At 39.1% G+C, this 15,573-nt stretch overlaps 1 protein-coding gene across 1 annotated transcript in view; it reads left to right on the top strand.

Moving 5' to 3' along the window:
- XPO4 (exportin 4) overlaps nucleotides 1–15,573 on the top strand; it is a 78,299-nt gene that overhangs the window by 33,439 nt on the left and 29,287 nt on the right. Inside the window, exons 5-7 of the mRNA XM_052671144.1 lie at nucleotides 4,771–4,887; nucleotides 5,603–5,756; nucleotides 13,230–13,342. Of these exons, the coding sequence (XP_052527104.1) occupies nucleotides 4,771–4,887; nucleotides 5,603–5,756; nucleotides 13,230–13,342 (384 nt within the window). The remainder of the gene's footprint in view (nucleotides 1–4,770; nucleotides 4,888–5,602; nucleotides 5,757–13,229; nucleotides 13,343–15,573) is intronic.

The raw sequence follows: 15,573 nt of genomic DNA, 5'->3' as shown, positions 1-15,573 counted from the left end.
TGTCAGTTGACTTTTCTGCCTTGGAGCTGGTGTACCACATGTCCATTTTTTCCTAAGCCACATTTGAACTCTTCTTTCTTTCAGATGCTTTGTAACCTAACTACTCCAATGAAGCAGTTCATTTATTCCATTGGCAGTCCAGGCACAAGTGTGAAATCCCTTCAAACATTATGGCTTTAGCTTTTGTTGTAGGGGACATTCCATTTGGAGGAATAAGTTGCATTTTCTTATGGCATCTGAGTTTTATGAATTATGCATAAAAGATTACTGTTCAAATGGTCTGTGGCCCTTCTGTAGCGTCTGTGTTTTATGAGAGCAGTTTAAAAAGAAAATCACTAAAACGATGTCACTACTGGGTGTCTGATTGCCAAGTTAATCTCTTATCTCAAGTCCCATTGATCTTCTGTTTGAGCAGCTGAGAGTCTATTTTATGTATAGCGATCTTTCATAAAGTTTATTTCTGGTAATAAAGCTAACTGGGGTGAGTGCCAAGCTATTCTCAGAGGCTCTCAACAAGAGAGGTATTTTATTTTGTTAGATGGGGTTATTGTTTGGGTATGTACTTGTGACAGAACTAGTGAAATTGCTAGCAAGTGAGTCAAGCTAGGTTTGGAGGTATACTCGTACTGGAGTGAAGTTAATGGCCTTTCTGGGCAACAGACATTCAGATCTGACTTTAAATATGATGCCCAGCATCATGCGCATTTTCTACTTGTTACTGTGTGGTATTACTGACATCTGTTCTGTGGCGTGGCAGAAAGCATATGTGAAGTATTAATTTAAAAAAAAAACAACTTATAAGTTTGTTCAAATGTATTATGTTAGAGGGAGTAATTTAATTTCACAGTGCAGAACAGTTTAGTATTTACACGAGATAGTGTTGCTTTTCAGATATTTTAAGTATTTCTTTTAGTACCACAGACTGTATTTGTGTTGATAGGCTGTGTATACCAAACATGCATGTAAATTCAAAAACTGTATTTCAAAATTTTACTTACTAACCTGTAGTGGAATTAGTCTTCATAAAATGAAGTTTTATGAAAGTAAAACTTTTTTTCATAAAATAAAGTTTCAGCAAAGTGAAGTTTGAGGAAGCTTTGTTGCAGAAGATCTGAAGTATGTTTCTGTGCTTTCAGGAGAGTTTAATGGATGGCAAGACACACATTCTTTTAATTAGTTTGTCTTTCAATATTCTTATAAAAATTGCAGTCTTGCTGCTATGCATAGCAGTTTATGTTAATTAATATCATTTTACGACAGTTTTATGGGAGTTTTGGGGTGGTTTTGTGTGTAGCTCTGTGTACATGCTATGAATTGCCCAGGCAGGCTGCAGATGAGGGGCAGCTCCTGTGCTTTGCCGTCAAACTGAGCTCTGGGAGGTTCTCATCTGCCTGTTGGAAAACCAGCATCCAGCAATCTCCTCTGCCTGCTGCTGCCATAGAGCTTAAGTTTGGGGTGGAGATCTTTCCTTTGGCCTTCTGTTGTAATGATAGCGTGGCTATTGGGGCACATTTCCACATCCTCAGAGAAGCAATTGGCATGTGCAGGTGGCAACAGAAGTGCACACAGAGCCTGAGGATGCCTTGGGATGAGGGGGGAATGAGGCAGGATTCCAGGAATGAACGTACCAAGGTGAAGGTGTTGGCAGGAGTCTGGGAATGCAGGATTTGGGGAAGGAGGAAGGGAGAATAGAGGGATGCAGTGTGTGGTGTTTGCTATGAGCTGGGATGCTGGAAGGAATAAAGAGCACAGACCTGCGGTAACACAGTAAACAGGAAGAAGGCTGTCTTTTTGTGTAGGGAGATAATGATAGCACAAGGGGGAATGGCTTTAAACTAAAAGGGAGGAGATTTAGGTTAGATATTAGGAGGAAATTCTTTACTCAGAGGGCAGTGAGGCACAGGCTGCTCAGGAACTGTGTGTGCCCCGTCCCTGAAGGCACTCAGAGCCAGGTTGGATGGGGCCCTGGGCAGCCTCAGCTGGTGGGGGGCAGCGCTGAACACACAGCAGCGCGCTGGATCTGGGTGGGCTTTAAGATCCTTTCCAACACAAACTATTCTATGATGATAATGTGATGCTTTTCTTCCCTGTGCTTGGAGTAGTATCTGATCTACCTGAAGTAGCTGTTGCTGAAGCTGTAGCTTTTTCATCGGGCCCATGGCAGACTCCCTCAGGCCTAGCTGCATCTGCTGCTCTCTGTATCTTTGAAGAGCTTTCACCATCAGTCATAACATTTGTCTTTCATTTTAAATTTCTCTTTGAGATCAGGAGAAAAGCAGAGTAAAAACATCCAGGACACAATTTTTTTCCGTGCTATAGCATGTTACTGTCTGAACAGAGCAGATATGTGGCTTTATGCCATATAAACAAATCAGAGAAAGCAATAGGAGAAAATGTCCACTTCAGCTTGCTATTTGCTCCTTACCTCTAATTCCAACTCAGTGATTTTTTCCAGCAATTGGCAGCTTGCCATAGGGTCTGCACCACTGCTCTGCCTGTGCTGTGCTCTCATAGCGGCAGCTTGCCATGAGGATGTCTGTGCTATTGACCAGATGGGTCTCAGCTTTGTCCAGAGCTGTTGTACCATTGCAGTCACAAACATCATGTAGTAATCTTGGAGCACCCAAACCATGCTGATCTGTGATTACAACTAATGAGGGCCTTGCATCAGTACTTTTCAGAGTTGAAAAGTATCCGCATGTTTGTGATTGAAGCATAAAGTGAAGTCTGTATTGAAGTATTTAGGGTGCCTCGTGTGGCTTCTGCAACTCCTGGTGCAGATTGAAATTGGGCAGTGTTCTCTGGCAACTTGGGATTATTTCTCTAAAAACATGTATTCTTATCTGAAGCATTGTTCTAGAGCCAAACTTTGGGTATTTTTGTGGGGATGGGTCAGTGGTGTTTTTTTTTTCTCTACAGATGAATTCTTTCCATATGGAACTTCAAATATTGAACTTGAAAGTCAGTGTTAGCCTTTAATTAGACGTTAGACGTTAATTTTTACATCAACTCAAACCTAGCATTTGTGTTACTTACACAGAAATAGTGAAATAATGAAATAGCTTACACAGAAATTTGGAAAGAAACTACTGAAATGTTTGAGCTAGTTAGAAGTATCTTACATCTTGTATAGGACTGAGAGAATTGCTCTTTTGCTGGACCAGATTGAAATGTGATGCTTTTCACTGAATAATGTTGCTTTTGTCATGAGCAAGTAGATGAGAAATAATCCACTTGAAATTTCTTTAAAATGGGCAAACGTGGATTTAGCAACTGATTAACAACATGCTGTCCCAATGTACAGCTTTATTATGCAGCAGAAAAGAACAGCCGTCTAGTATCAGGAAGCTGCTATGTTTGATCTGTCTGGGATTTATTTAGCAAGTAAGAATGTTAATTTAGTGTATACTAGCTAAGATAACTAGTTGTCTGGGGGGGTCAAGGTACTGACTTCAGAGGCATTTCTGAACAAAGATGTTGCAGTTGGTGGGTGGATGGCACTGGTCTCAGCTGTTGTATGAGCTTGCATAAATAGTATCATCTCCACTTTAATCTTTCGGGTGTTCAGAGGTAGTGTGCATATTTCTGTTTAACCCCTGGACACTTGCTGGCATGCATGACCCTTTAACAATTCCTATCCCTCTGTCCATCCCTGGCACCTTGGCTCCAAACAGTCTAGGAGTATAGCCATTAATATGGAAATTTTTTGTTAAGAACGTCTATTTAACAAAAAGTGTTTTCATTTCATCAGTATAAGTTTCCGTGGTGCTTGTTATGGTAGTACATGGCACACTTCTAAAGTACTTGTTGTATCCTCACTATGTTATTTACTTTCCTTTGTGTGTAGTGAACAGTTACAGAAATACATTCAAACTAGCGATGATGGTTGCTGAACTTTGATATCAGGAAAAGAAAAAGCTTTTTTATTTCAAAAAAGCAGCAACTGTGGCTGGAGCAATGTGTTTCATAAATGAAGGATGGCATTTAAGTTGTGTTTTAGAATAAGCATTCAATTTACCTTAATTTTTCAGAGTGAAGAAGATACTTAGATTCCTTTCTCTGTGGATTTGTTTCTCTAAAATTAACATGTCTTTTCCTCACTCACTCTTATACTGCTTTGGGGACATCATTCTAAAGGAGTAGCTCTAAAGGTTCTTCCTGAGGCTTGTGGAGCTTGTTCTTTGGAGGGAAGCTTGGAAAAGCTTTCAATTATTGGAGCATTCCGTGTATTCCTCCCTTTTTTGATGGGAGAGCTGTAGTAAATGATGTACTGCAGGTTCTGTTTTTGAGTAGGTTGTTTCACTTTCTGTGGTGTAAGTTTAATGATGATCATGTATCAACTTAGTAAGTGTAGCAAATGCAAGGGAGGGCCACAACAAAGTTTACATTGAACTATTGGATAGAAAATACTGGAAACTGAATCTTCCTTGAATCTGTAAAGCTGTGTGTACAGTGGGAGAAAATAAATAGGCTGGCAAATTGATTACATTTGCTTTCATTTTGTAATGATGGTTGCACAGGTGCTTAGTTGTTTTTTTTTATGCTGCTCAAATTCTTGAATCTCTTTTTTAAGGACGGAACTTGGATGATCCCAGAGATGGCTCACCCTAGTGTCTGTACACCTGAAAGCTTGAGTTATTGTGCTTTGTCTTATGAAAAATTGAAGTAATAGCCACAGGAATATGCTAACAAACAGACTGAAAGACTGTAAATGGTGTTAAATTATTGGACACCTTTTAGTTAAATTACTTCACTTTATTTTCTTTGTAGCAAACTTTGGCCTGTTCCATTTTAACGGCGTTGTTGAGCGAGTTCTCAAGTTCAAGTAAAACCAGCAACATTGGACTAAGCATGGAGTTCCATGGTAACTGTAAACGTATATTTCAGGTAAAGTAGTTCTGCATCAATATATGCTACCTATATTTCTAAAATTTCAATGTTAAAAAGTGGAAGTATTTTCTTGCCCCTGGGGCATTCATCTACAGTGCATGTTTGATTGCATTTAATTGGATTACTCTGTATTACAAATACAGATATTGGCTACTTTGGAAAAATTGATAATTGTGTCAAAAAGTGCCATCCCTTTTTGCCCACTTTATCAATGTAGAGCTACAGATCTTTACATGGTTGGACTCTTTAATTCCTTGGCTACCAATTGCAAACAAAACGAACACTCTGTGGAACAATGATAGTCTTAAATATAGATTTGGTTTAAAGCCAAGGAGAGCTATGTATTTAAAAATATTATTGCAGATGGTGTAGTCTGGTTGTCTCAGATGTATTGTTTGGCCAGGCAGAAATGTTTTTGTGAAGGCATCGCTTTAAACTCTGACTGTTGTGGAATAATTTACCAACTTTTTTGTGTCAAAGATCAACCCCTCCTTCACCAATTGTTAGAGATATTAAGTTTTTCTTCTAAAACTAGGACTTATGATAATATTTTTCTTTTTTTGTTATTTACAGACATGTTGCATTAATTTTGGCAAATCAGTTGGGGTTCTGACTGTCAACTTTGGGTTATTATCTATTTTTCAATGAAAAATAGGGTGGGAACAGAACAGACTGAGAGACTCTTAACATATTGTGTCCATCCCAACTGTAGGAGGACGATCTGCGGCAGATCTTCATGCTCACAGTAGAGGTACTTCAGGAATTCAGCAGACGTGAAAACCTCAATGCTCAGATGTCTTCAGTGTTTCAGCGTTATCTTGCACTAGCCAATCAGGTCTTAAGCTGGAACTTCCTTCCTCCGAATTATATCCTTTTTGCCTCATTTCAGATGAGTTGGGTCATGTTCTAACGTGTGATAAGTCTTTGTGAGAAGAGAAAAATGTAAATTTTATAAGCAGCATGTTTTCTTCCATTAATACTCTTGGTCATCCCTGTGCTTGCTTAAAACACGCTTACATATAGGCTCTACTGTTACTGTTCATTAAAGTATTTTATACAAAAGACAAAACTAGTTCAAGAGCAGCTCTCAGTTCTGAGCTGATGGTTCATTTGGTATGTCTGTTGTTGCTGTGAAGGAGAGGGAAAGTGCAACCCTCTGCCTTACTGCAGGACAAAACAGGGAAGAGATCTCAGCTGTGTTTAATTTGGAGTGGGGCAGTTAAGTGCCCAATTTAGGAACGTGCATGCCCAACAGATTCCATTTCTTCTCTTTTGCTGGGAGGAAATATGTATTTTTTTGCCAACACACTGGTGCAGTTTATTCCACTTTCGTATCTTTATGGTGTGTGTTCATTAAGAAAGTTCAGGGGAAATGTAGAGATGGAAAGGAAATAGGAATGTAATAAACAGCAAGTGAGCCTTAGTGAAAGAAGGAAGAAGAGTGGAAATGCTTGGCCTGAAAAATGGGCTAGAAGAATATAGTAGAAACATAAAGGTAAGGCATCACTTGGCATACAGCATTGACACCTCTTTTGATAGCTGCTGCCTCATCTTGCAGATGCTCCAACACCCAAACTTTTAAGCTCCTTTATAAACTTCTTAAAACCTTCTGAATAAATTCAACGAAGTTGCACATACTGCAGGAATCTTATGTTGCCTTCAAATCTTCTGCATAGTATTTTATTTCTCTTCCCTCATTTGACAATCAGAAGGCAGCATCTGTGTCTGTTGTCTTTGAATCTGTTCATTATGTGATGAACAGCAAAAGTGAAATTTATTTAAAATGTACTTATTCTTCTTTAATAAAGGAGAGTGCCAGTTAATATTGTCTTTCTGGAAAATATCATGGATGGAATGATTTGGCAGGGGACCAGAGAGTAATTTATTGCCCGTGCTTATGAGACTGAGATTAGAGTGAAATGATTACATTTACAAAAGTTTTTAGGAGAGGGTTTGGGACTTGTAAGAATTCAAATAATGTGTGGACACTTCTGTTTTTAAAGCAGTCATCTTAAATAGATAGGAAATGCCCTTGTATTGTGCAGTGGTGTTTGGAGGTAGTTTCTTCTGTTTTATAGTCTTGCTCAGTGGAAACCTCTGATGCAGTCATGAGTACTGATGATGTTACAGTTTGAAAGAAAAAGCTCTAGGTTTCTTTTCAGGAGTGCTCAGTCATAACCTTGAGTTTTGCAGTGGTGGAACTAGATATACAAGCAAGATGTCAGTAACAATTTAGTCAAGCCTTGGAGTTGTGGTTTTCACAAGATACTGCTGCTGTTAAACAAATTCTGGCCACTTCTGGAGGCTGGGTTCTGGTGCTGTACCACCGCAAGTGTTCTTATGTGGCTTTATGTCTAATCTTTTTGTAACTTCTGTCCTATCTTACAGCTTTCTACCACTGGGCATTTCAATTTGCTGTAAAATTACTGCACTGATTTTGGTCTCCCTCCTCTATTTAGCGAACTGTTTTCACAGAATTTGGTATAGCTTTAATCGTCTCTGAGAAAAGTGGGTCTTAAGTAAGACTTGGTAGCTGTTAAGGTGGCTGTAACATGTAGTGGTGTGGATCTCCCTTACGAAGACTGGTTTAAAAAGCTGCTGTTGATTGTTGGCTCTCGGCAGTGAAGTTTAACTTGGCTGCAATTCCTAAATAGATAGCACATTACACAAGAACATAAGAATTGCTGCATTGATTGATCAGTTGGTATCCTCTTTCCGAATCTTGACAGCACACACGCCAAAGCAGTGGGCATAAATATAATACCTAAAGCATGGAGTAAAGTGACCCATTGTGTCCACATATATAACTTTTTTTTCCTGTGGTTCATATTCCTTTGGCAAGACAATAACGATTCTCAGTATTCCCTGCAGCATAGTGGTGTCTCTTTGTAACCTCTTGCACAATTCTGGTATCTCCAAGGGGAGGGAATAAAAAAACTGAGAAGTGCTGTCATTCAGGATCACTCAGTGTATCTTGCATTGTTAAATGTAGTCTTAGGCAATGCTGCCAGCTACTATAACAGAAGAGCCTTAGTGAATGTGAGCTGTCAGTTACCAGCGAGAAAAGCTGGTACTTGCATTCTGGAATACTCACCTTCTTAGAGCAGTGAAAGAAGAGAGGCTGGGACATACCTACTCCTAAGCTGGAACATTTTTGAGTGTCATAGAGTGCAGTGCCTGCTGCAGGCAGGACACAGTGACCCAGGAGGCCTTCAGTCATGTGCAATTGCCTCAATTTCATTTTCTAACACATAGGCAATCATCTCTTGTTGCTTTCATCTGTTACCTTGTGGTATTGGTTCACTGGTATTTGCAGATGTTTGAGGCTTTTGGCAGTACTCTTGGAAAAGACAATAGCATAGAATTCCTGTTTTGCACTGAGAGCGTGTGGCAGTTGTGGCATGTTGGCTTCTGTAGGGTTTCTTTTTTCACTGTTGTCACAGCACAGCACCGTTTGTTTAATATTGTTTGCTTGGATGGGGCTTGTTTTAACTGCATCTTTTCTTAAATAAGTGTTCTGATTGGTTAAGGATGTGCAAGTGATGGGTACTAAGAGGTAGAGTGCCTTCAAGGACCCCTCTCTTAATACATTGCATTGAGTGTCCATCCAGCTAGGGAGGTGTGTGTTGGTAGGCTCTAATGCATTTTGACATGGACGTATAACTTCTCCTATGGATTCAGGACATAATTATAGTTTATATTCTTTTGCCCCTATAGAGTTTCTCACTTCTTTACTTTAGGATATATCTGCTCTCAGCAGCCATGTTCTAATGGACTTTGGACAGATGCCCTCGAATATAGGAGTTCTTTATCAAAACATAACCTTTTGTCCTGCAATCTTTCATCTAAATGAGAATGTTTGGTACCTGTTACAAAACTGTTTGTGCATTATTTCATTCATAAAGGCACAGGTTTTTTGTAAAGGTGCTAATAGTGCATGAACAGAGAGGAACTTCAGCTTTAGTTCTTCGATTTGGTGCCTCTTCTTGCTTGGAGGCAAGCTTGCAAGTTTTCAAGTGAATGTAGAATCGGGAATTGAATTTAAAATACAGGTTACATAAACCTATGGGAAGTGCTCCAGTAATGCACATCACTGACATTCCATGAAAATGAATGGTGCAACAATTGTATGAACTGACTGAAGCTTTTGTCTGATCTGAACTCTGTTTTCAGTATGTGTTCCTCAGCCATGCTTTTAGAGGAACAAGCTCTTCAAATCTCTGTGAAAATATCTCAAGCCAGAATGAGAGATCTCTCTCTGGGAGATCCTGTGAACAATATAGTTGAAGTTGAAAACTTGGAGTTAGTCCAACCCTGATTGGTAGCATCTGCTGTGCATAATGGAAGTGTGTGAAAAGCACACGGAATGCTAAAAAAAAATAAAATAAAATAAAATAAAATAAAATAAAATAAAATAAAAGCCTCCAGATTTGTTTTGAGGAATTATTTGAGTTGGCTTTGCTGCTGAAAAAGCATCCTGTTCCAGTGCCTCCCATGAGTGTGTCACTGAGCAGGGTGGTTAAATACTTCCTTCTACCAGGGTGAGGCCCTGACTTTGATTTGTTGAACAGTGGCAGAAATGAGCCTGTGCTGAGGAGAGGCAATGTGGGTTTCCTTCAGCAGCAGTGCTGTCTTGTTTGCTGGCAGCCTGGGATCATCCAACATTTAATACAGTTTTTATCTGGTAGATGAAAATACTGTCCTGGCTGTTTGGAATAGGAAGTAAAATTCAGTATAACTAAAACAGCTGTGTTGAAGAAAGAGCAAAAGAGAGATCTGTCTTTTACATTTATCAGTTTCATCTCTCTGAAGTGAAAATTAACTTGGATATCTCTACTGCTTAGAAGTTCGTCAGCTTTTTGGTTGGTAAGCAGTGTGTAGAGGAAGGGTGGGCGTCTCCATAGCAGTCCCTTCTGCATAGGTGGTTTAAGCATAAGAGAGATGTGGAGCTGTATGGTTGTAGCGAATGTTAGTAGGGATAGCAAGTTTCAGTATGAGCTGCAAATCCCCTTGGTGGTCCACTCGAGACTTCATGTAGGCATGGCTACACCACCAGCAAGAAGTGACTGGTTTTAAAGTTAGCTGAGGGCTTCCTATGCCCTTAGATTGTTGTTCTGTAGATGCAGTCTGAATCCGGTGCTTCCCATATCAGATAGTTGTTCCACTGATAGCAATACTTGTATTTTAACAACTGAATGCTAAAGCACTCTTTCTTTCTCATGAATGCTGAATCTGTTTCCTAAGAGTGTGAATTACATGCAGATTTGTGAAGGTATTCTCCATAGGGGGCAGCAAGCCTCTGCATGTCTTTTTCAACTTGCTCTTAATTCATCCTATATGCTTGGCTGACGGGCTAGCAAGCAAGGGGAGGTTTAAAAAATACAAATACAAGCAGTATATTAGCATTCTAACAATGTGTGGTGGATATCAAGCAGTTACCTTTCTAGTGCATTTTTATTTGTGAGGTGTAAGTCAAAGACTGATATAAAGCTCTCCAGAAATTTTCCAGACAACAAAGGTTAAGCAATTAAAATAACTTAAGAAAAAAAAAATAATCAGTCATTGCCATTCCGTGGGTTTTTCTTCCATTTCTGAGTTTTTCACTACTGTGGACAAATTTGTGAATTGGAGTCTGTCAGAATACTTAGCCTTGGGTTTTGAGTTCCTAAACTCCTTCATGGTGCCAGGACAAGCCTTGCCTTGCCTCGCCTCTCACAGTGGGAAAACAAAGAACCTGAAACTTTGGGAACCATTTGCGAATGTTAGAATTTTTGGACATCTTGAAGTACTATGATCCTCCATGGTATGGATGTGAAATATTTTGTTATTCACAATCACTCATCAGTCTCCTCCTGGAAGCGAGGCAAAGACTGTGAAGAAAATTAGAGGTTTTTTTACCTTTTCTTTCTGTTACTGTGTTCTAACAAGAAACATATACAAGTTTTTTTTATTAACTGTAAGCTAAACTTAGCATTTTAAAACATGTTATTCTTTTTTCTCGTGTTTGTGAAACAAAGCCCAAATGTAACGCTAATGGCTACATATGTGAATTTCATCAAAGACAGAAGAACCTCCTTCTTGAACACTGGCATTTCCTCTTCTTCTATAGGCTCTAATCAAGGAACATCAGAGGTGTATCGTGCTGGAAGGCATCTAGTTACATTGCTACTCTTTTCAGTAGAGCTTGGTACGTGTTAATGCATTTTCCTGATGAAGATGACACTTCTCACCACACCCATGCCATGTGCTAGGTAATTCAGTGCCATTTTTTTCAGGTTTGACACATCTGGGCTGCTGTTAATAGGGCTGAAGTTTTGGCATTTCATGGTAGAAAGCATCTCCACACCCAGCTTGTGGTCGTGTTTGCATTCACAAGTGTGGAGCAGAAAATAGATGTAAAATCTTGGTAATAGGTGCAGGTATAATTTGTGTTGTTTAATGAACAGATAGTTTACCCACAGATTACTATTGTCAGATGTGTCATCAGTCCATTAGCATGAGAAACGGAACTAAAAATAACAGGAAAGGGCCGCTAAATACTGAGGCTTGTTAAAATACCGACAGCAAATCGGCCCTTCTTCCATTCCACGTCAGAAGTGGTATGTAGCTGGTCCCCTCTGTGAGCACAAACAAGTGATGAGCAAGTTGATTTTCAGACTGATAATCAATCAATAACCTTTTGGTGCTGATGTCAGTCTTACACTGGAGCGTTAAGGCAAAGGACGGTCTTGTAAATAAAGACTGTTGAAGTGTTTTTTCAAGAATATTCCAAATGAAGGGGAAAAAAAAAAGATGATTTAAAGTGCCAGAGTTGATTAAATTAGTTTTAACTTGTGATATTACTCCTGACAGAGGATGCACATGATAAATTTTATTTTTATCTGGAAGAACTGAAGCACTTCTGAATCCCTACATGACATTTCTATTTCAGATGGAAGTAAAATAGCCAACTCTGATTTTTTATTATTGTTATGTTTTTTTTACTCTGCTTGAAATGAAATAATGCAGATCTGTTATTGTTCAACACACGTTGATAGTATTGAAAATTGTGAAGATGTCTTGTTTTTGGTTTTTGTGCTAATGAAAATCCATGATTGTTCTCCTGCACTGCAGTGTGCTGTGCCATGGAAAAAGTGGCTGTTTTTGGAAGTGCTCTGTGGTTGTTGGGAACTCATGGACTGGTAGAACACGGAGGACCTAAAATTGTGCCTTCTGCCTTGCATCACAGTGCTTTGTCTGAAACTAGATGCTTGCTTTATGTATGTTCTCTTAAAGCTCATCAGATTGCCAGGGGCCTGCTTTCTTTCCTGTGTGGTACTATTTGTAAAAACGTATTTTCATTCAGAGGTATAAATACTTTTTGATAAAATTATTTTTTGTAACGCCTGATGACTTCACACTGCAGACATGTTCAGGACCAGTTACATGCAGCTGAGCATGCTGCACTTTTTCTGATGTTGACTTACAAAGGGATCAGAGGGAGCAGCGAAGGGCTTTCAAAAGACAAATGAAAATATAACTCGTGTGTTAAACTTCTGCTCTTTGGATTGAGGGGTGTCAGAAGGAAGGACTTTCAAAACCCTTTGATAAATGCTTCTCTGTGATCAGACTGACAAAGAATGCCACATGCTTGTTCAAGTGGTTTTGCTCATGTCTCTGTTATTTTTTTTTACTGGAGCACTGGCAGAATTTCATAAAAGCTAAATCATGCCAGAACGTATGGTAATAGCTGGAAGGAGTGCAGCAAAGTCGTAGCTTCACTGCGGAGTGGGCGCTTTTGTATGGGTCTCATGCAAGCATATGTTTGCTGTGGCAGTACCTTGTGGTGCCTTATGCTTTTGTTCTTCACAGCGTGATGAAAAATGTCGATTAATGCAAGGCTAACATATCTGCGTTCTGGGATGCATATTTGGCTATTTAGAAAAATGGGATATGGATTTCAGTGGGCTATCTTTAGCTCTCGTAAGGCCTTTTTAAAAGCTGCCAGGAAAATTTTTTAGGAAATGATTTCCCATTTTGCATAAATTTTACCACCTGTTAATTGCGGTTGCTTTTTTCCCTTCTCGCTGTGTCACATTAGACACCCTGGTTATCAAAGTGATCGTATCACTATGGTATGTCTCATAATTATGATCAAACTGTTATCTAACATTCCTGGAGCATTCTTTTTTTCAATACTTAATACCTTTTATTCCTTGGCCTCATGCATGAATTATGCTGTGTATGTGAAGAGGCTTAAAGTTTGTTTCCATTACATTCTTTCTGAATGGATCCTGTTGTATCTAGGATTTTTTTAAAGCCAAGTAGGAATGTTATTGTTGACCTTGACACCAGATAACTGGGCAGACATTATATAGCTATGTTTGAATCCTCACAAAATGTGATGCTAAAGCCAACAGAATCCTGGCGTGAGACCCTCCTGGACAGCAGAGTTATGGAGCTTTTCTTTACAGTAAGTTTCCTTCTTCAACTTTCATAGTCCAGACCACAGGGAAAGCAGCTCCTTCTTGTTATAAAGCTTTGTTGCTGGATCCTTCCTTTTGCATCAGGTAGGACTGTTTCCCTTCATTTCAGCCAATTTGTCAAAGTGAGCAGAACTATTGTGTTTTTCGTAGGTTACCAGATATGTGTTTTGCCTATAAATTGTCTTAAATTGATAACTGTTAAATAAGAAGTATATAGTTATCTAAGCTGTATGTTTAGTGCTTTGGGAAATAGATTCCAATACTAAATGAAACCAAGCGTTGTAAGCGGTGATAAATTAAATCTTTCAGATAAGGTGTAACAGCTCTCAAAAAAAAAAAAAAAAGAAAAAAAAAGAAAAAAAGGATCAAGAGGGTGTGTGTGGGGTTATTATCTGATATTAGAACAATTGCTTAACAGAGCAGCTGAACATTAGTAATGTAATTGCACTGTTCTGGCCAGTTCCGCATACAGGATTCTGCATCTCTTACTCCAGTACAAAGTGAATCCAAGCATGCTAAATCAAAAGAGATTTTGTTAGGAGGGAAAGGGAAGAGGTGAAGCAGGGAGAGGGAATGCCATATTCACTTCCCATCCTTTAAAAAGAAGTCTGATGATAGAACTCTTATAAGTAATGTTCTTTCTTCCCCCCATTTTGGGGGAGAAGTTGTTAGTCTTTGTTCAACTCGAAGTTGCTGCTGCTGCATGTATTGGCTTATGAGTTAGCTTACTCTGCTATTTTATGTTAAATATCTGAGGACCTGAGAATTCAGCATTTTCAAGCTACTTTGTTCTTGCAAAGTGGAGAAGCAGTGTGTTTGAAGCGGGAGCAAAGCTTTTACTAGAGGAAGTAAATGGCAATCTCCCGTGGTGCTTGAGTTGCCTGATACATGTTTGGGTACACGTCTGTACTTGGTGGGACATTTTGGTAATTTTTTTTAACTAAAAGTTTTTCTGTTCCAGCAGTTCTAAAAAGGTGAAAAAAATCAGTGGCAGAACTCTTAGCAGCTCCTCACAATTGGAACAGCTGTCCAGGCTATCCAGACAGTTGCTACTGTCAGCTGTGAACCTCCACATGCAAATAACTTTTTGGCTTACATGTTAACCCTTCCTCGTTTAATAATATAAAGCTGTCTGAGTTAAATATCTCTCTTTAGCTAGTTTGGGAGACCAGTATGTACTTACGATAAGGATTTTGTTTTAAATAACATGCAGAATTGTTTTATTGCATTTGTATTTTATTTAATAGCAACCATAGCAGACCTGGGTTTGATTATTTTTGAATGAAGGCTAGCCAGGCAGTGTGCTGTCAGTTTTGGTTTTAGATTCCTGATTTGCCATGCTTGAGGCTGTTGGTATTAGGTTCCTATTTGAAGTATTATGAGTGAATGGTGGTTGTTCATATGCATATATCTGATCTAAGAAATTTTAATAACCTTGCAAAACTTGGCAAGACTGCCATGTTAAAGAGGAAGCCTTCACTTCTGATCTCAACGTAATGTAGGATGCGTGTTAGAAGGGGTATTTCTGCGTTAGGGCTTGTTTCACCTGGCAGTTTGATCTCTCAGAGGTTAGCTAGTTGCAAATTGTGTGAAGCTGAAACTGTAATAACACAAATGGGAAGTGTTTTAACTAGACTTCATGATATTTGTAATTTACATAAATTGGTATGGGGGGGGAAAGGGGGGAAGAAGCTACCCTACATTTTTTGAGTAAACCTTATGTGAAAACATGGAAGAGTGAGCTTAAGAAAACTCTAAAAAATCCATAGCTGATAACTGAAGTAAGGTAGTGACAATTTGGTCACTGAAATATTGGCAGATTTGAGCATCTTTCCAGCAGAAGTAGTGATGTAACATGCCACAGAAATGAGAGAAGATGACTTGGCCTTGTATAATGTAAGGGTGTTGCCAAGGAAGTGATGCATTCATTTTCGTCTGTCTTCAATGTTTACCTCTGCTAAAGAAGCATCTGTATAATCTTGATTGAACTTGTTGACTAACTTTAGCAAGACTCCGTAGCCGAGGCATAGTTAGCATAATAGAGATGACTGTCATTATTGCTGTTTTTAGCAGGAGCAGTATGTCTGACTGGCTGGCATCTGTTTCTCTCTTTAAGATATAACATTCGGTGCTGAGTTCAATTTTCAAAATGTAGGTAAGATTAACTAAACGTTGGTTTCAGCGAGTTAATTGGAGGCTTGCGACTTTGCAAACCAAG

The sequence above is a fragment of the Tympanuchus pallidicinctus genome, unplaced genomic scaffold, assembly GCF_026119805.1.
Source record: "Tympanuchus pallidicinctus isolate F22 unplaced genomic scaffold, pur_lepc_1.0 scaffold11, whole genome shotgun sequence".
Taxonomy (NCBI): domain Eukaryota; kingdom Metazoa; phylum Chordata; class Aves; order Galliformes; family Phasianidae; genus Tympanuchus; species Tympanuchus pallidicinctus.
The sequence above is the reverse complement of the archived record's forward strand: the minus strand, read 5'-3'. Positions and strand labels throughout refer to the sequence as shown.